General features: G+C 35.1%; 2 protein-coding genes across 2 annotated transcripts in view; both read right to left on the bottom strand.

Annotated features, from left to right (window-relative positions):
* LOC117122738 overlaps positions 1-755 on the bottom strand; it is a 3,853-nt gene extending 3,098 nt beyond the window's left edge. Inside the window, exon 1 of the mRNA XM_033268435.1 lies at positions 743-755. Within this exon, the coding sequence (XP_033124326.1) occupies positions 743-755 (13 nt within the window). The remainder of the gene's footprint in view (positions 1-742) is intronic.
* An 866-nt stretch (positions 756-1,621) lies between these two features.
* LOC117122737 (tyrosine-protein kinase receptor Tie-1-like) overlaps positions 1,622-4,282 on the bottom strand; it is a 9,452-nt gene continuing 6,791 nt past the window's right edge. Inside the window, exon 6 of the mRNA XM_033268434.1 lies at positions 1,622-1,794. Within this exon, the coding sequence (XP_033124325.1) occupies positions 1,622-1,794 (173 nt within the window). The remainder of the gene's footprint in view (positions 1,795-4,282) is intronic.

Below are 4,282 nucleotides of genomic sequence, written 5' to 3'. Positions count from 1 at the left end.
TGGTAGTGGTGGTAGTATTAGTGGTAGTGGTAGTGGTAGTAGTAGTGGTAGTAGTAGTAGTAGTAGTAGTAGTAGTAGTAGTAGTAGTAGTAGTAGTAGTAGTAGTAGTAGTAGTAGTAGTAGTAGTATTAGTTAGTAGTAGTAATAGTAGTAGTAGTAGTAGTAGTAGTAGTAGTAGTAGTAGTAGTAGTAATAGTAGTACTAGCAGTAGTAGTAGCAGTAGTATAAACAACAATACCAATAACAAATATCGACAAGATAACCTAAAATTACAAATACTCGCCCTGTTGCGCTATATCTATCTATTGTCGATTCGCTCGATCTCTTGGTGGTTGCTAAGGATGTGATGTTACCATAAGTCTAGCCGAGCGGTAAAGGTGCATGTATTATGTGTAAAGCTAATTGAATATAATGGGTGAAAATATCCCTATTGTATTTTTTTAAATTATTTTATTATTATTATTATTATTATTATTATTATTATTAGTAGTAGTAGTAGTAGTAGTATTAGTAGTAGTAGTAGTAGTAGTAGTAGTAATAAATAAATAAATAATAATAATAATAATAATAATAATAATAATAATAAGTATTATTATTATTATTATTATTATTTGTACATCTATAGAATTTTTTTCATATTTTATTATTTTTCACAATTATTATTTTTCTATAAAATTTGGACAGCAGATTGTGAGATATACGGCCGGAAATTATTTAAAACATTCTAAAATCTGCATCTTACTTCTCCAACCCATCCACAAATCAAGGCCTAGCCTCAAAAGCCTCAGGTGGCAAGCCCATCAATCGAGCTGACACCTTGTCCGGACTGCTGCCAGTCCGCCGACCAGAATTTGACACGCGGTCGATCCGCTAGAGTCAGCCTCTGCTTAGCCAAATGACTCTGTCGAAAGATCTGGTCGAGTTGGCTCTGTCACTTGCGACCAAAAAATATATAAATAACGTTCTAAAATATACATCTTACTCCCGATCAGCACCAAATTCGAGGAGGAAAGAGGTATATGTAATATCCAAGCCCGTAGGCAGGATTTTTAAAAAGGGGAAGGGGGTGGGGTTCTAAATGTTCACAAAAGGGAACTTTGAGACCTTACCCACATCGGTCCACTATGGGTAGGTTAAATGTTAAGGATATATACATTAGATGTCCGGAAATGGCAATAAAAATGCCAAATTTCAAATATTTTGAGTTAATGTCAACAACATTCTATGCAAATTGTAATTTTTAATAATAATTTATTTATTGAAAAGGGGGTTCTTTCGAACCACTCGAACCCCTCTGGCTACGGGCTTGATATCGTCAATGTGTTAACGTTTGAGGTTAATCGGTCCAGTAACTTTTGAATTATGCGTCAGGAAGAACAAACACACCACAAGACACACAGACAGACCGACAGACGTGTGCTATTGTAAAAGCCTCGCCTATTCCTTCAGAGGCGAAGTTAATAAGCAATTAGTTGCGTATCATACCCGTTTATAGAGAATCACTAGCCTTATAGGTCAGTCGCCTTCTTTTAATGTCAGTTTTATAATTAAACTGCGCTACTTTGTATGCCCAAATTGGCATTAGCAAAATAACACGATTTAATTCGAATGATCATAAGGTCTATATCTTTTTAAACATACCTTCTTGGCAAGCAAACCCTGCCCATCCGTCTGCACAAGGATAACGCCCACACGAACCAGAACTCTTTACACACCGAATATGTGGATTGCAGTGGCAAGTCAAATGACATTCCGTACCATAGTATCCGTATGGACATCTTCCTATTGACTTTTCTTCAAATATACAATACAAGCAATATAGCAAATATCTGGCTAACTATTTGGAATTTAATAAGCTCTCTCTCGCAAAACACCATGCATCCTATGAAAAACTACACTTGGTGTACAGCAAAAATAGCCCCAGAATAAATGACCCCAGAAGAAAAAAAGCAGCCTCGGTGTAAAACGACCCTTAAAAAACGGTTTCGGTAAAAATGGCCCCAAATGACAGGGTGGGTAAAATAAGCCCACAATGGTAAAATTATGTAAATTTTTTTTCATAAAATACTTTTGTTTAATGCTGCTGTTAAATAAGTTTAAATTACTTTTTTGCAGGAATTTGTCTAACAAAAATTAACAAAGTTTTGTTTACTTACTGTATTTATACATACATACATACATACATACATACATACATACATACATACATACATACGCATTAGCCTAAATGAATCTAAGACACAAATTGTCCATTTTCGCAGAAAAAATCGTCAAAAAACTAATAAACAGTTTAATTGCTGTATTTTCAACATTGATATTGTTAATGGTTATAAGTACCTCGGCATTTGGTTTGATGAATTCTTAGATCCTTATGTATGTATCTGCCAGCATGCTGGCTGCGTCTGCTTCTCGTGCACTTGTTGTTGTTATTAGTAAAGATAAGGCTCTGGGAGGTATCAACTTTAATTCATATACAAAACTCTTTGAGTCTCTTGTTTGCCCGATCTTGGATTATTGTAGTGGTGTTTGGTAGTATACTCCAAACGACGCTATGCTTGATGACATGGGTTGGGATCCCCCAGTAGTGCGTCAGATGCAGTCTATAGCTAGATTGTGGTGCCGTCTTTCAAAACTAGATGAATACCAGTTGATCCCAACATTTAGCAAATAACAATGTTAAAAACTGGTGTCATAAAGTTAAATTGTTGTTCTCCAAAATGGACTGTGAACAAATTCTAAGTGACGCAGAACAAACAAATACTCGTATCTTGGTAAGTCAAGCTCATAGCGCAGCTAAATTGTTTGTAGAAAACCGTTGGAAAGAATCCATTTTCAGTGATCGCAGAAAGAATCCAAATTTCGCGCAATAATCTGCGCACTTATCATTCATTTAAATCCATTTATGGAACAGCTACTTATGTAACCACTTTCCTGAAGAAATGTAATAGGCGAGCGTTAGCCCTCTTTAGGTCAAGTTGCGCCCCGATTGCAATTGAAGTAGGGCGCTATAACAATATTCCGGTTGATGATAGAAAATGCAGTCTGTGCAACTTGAATAGCGTAGAAAATGAATTACTGTACACTGCTTTACTGAATGAATATAATGATTTCAGATCCCACCTGTACGATTATATTGTCAAAATCAACCCATCCTTTGCAGACTTAAACTCTAACGACAAATTAAATTTTTTAATGAGCGATGGCAACCACTGTTATAGGGTAGCTAAATTTGCCTACCAAATCCTCTCCTTACGGCAGTCTATTGTGTTTAAGTAAATCATATTTTAAGAAATGTTTGTACATTTTTTAAAACATTTTTAATCGTGTTTTTGCTTGGGTTTTAAAAATGACCTGTATTTCACTCATAAACCAGAATTGGCTGGTCTCTGTTTTAATCTGAGAGTGTGAAACAAATAAATAAAGAACTATCTAACTAACATATAAATAATTTTAGATTAATTTCAATGTGGGGGGAAGAGGAGCATGTATGTCTAAAAGATATTAAAAAATGACCTGATATAATTTTACTTAAACAAATAACCTATATCATTCAAGTGAAGGTTCCTGATAAATAGGGTGTAGTTTATAATTATACTTATAACAAATACTTATTAACCTATAAATTGAAATGATATTTAAAGAAAAAAGGAAAGATGCTCTGTACCTATTCACTAAAACAAAATTGTTCTATTCGTTAAAAAAAAAAACATAATGATATGTTGATGTAAGTTTTATTTATTTATTTATTTATTTGTGTGTTTGTTTTTTTGTTTGTTCGATTGTTCGTTAGTTCGTTCGTTTATTTATTTTTTTTCAGTCAGAGTCTTGTCTAATGAATGCTGTCTTTACACTGTGGTGGGTCTGTATGTAAGACGTTCCAACACAAGCTTCGTGAGACTGTGTACGTGCCCCACCCATGAAATGTTGGAAATCTAAGTTTTTTTCAGAGTATGCGTTCTGAACTTTCGAGGTGTTCAACACTCTGAATGCCTTTGCATGCTGACATTGTAGATAAAGTCGGCACACAAAAGAAATATTTACACAGAAATGTTGTTTTCTGAAAATTCGGGAGAATTTGACAAAACCAGGGGAGTATTGCATGTTAATTCGGAAGACTCACGATCGAATGGGGAGGGTTGGAACGTATGCAAACAATCATTTTAATGTGTCCAAACTGTAGTAACCACAGTTACTCTGATGCACACCATGCATTACAATTTGACTGCTCCCTGGGTAGAGGAATTCAGGGGGATCCAAAGATCTCCGAAGAGGTGGAGGGGGG

The sequence above is a fragment of the Anneissia japonica genome, unplaced genomic scaffold, assembly GCF_011630105.1.
Source record: "Anneissia japonica isolate Jap-2015-1 unplaced genomic scaffold, ASM1163010v1 scaffold1884_len437306_cov177, whole genome shotgun sequence".
In the NCBI taxonomy this organism is placed as follows: Eukaryota; Metazoa; Echinodermata; class Crinoidea; order Comatulida; family Comatulidae; genus Anneissia; species Anneissia japonica.
This window is presented reverse-complemented; position numbering and strand designations above follow the sequence as displayed.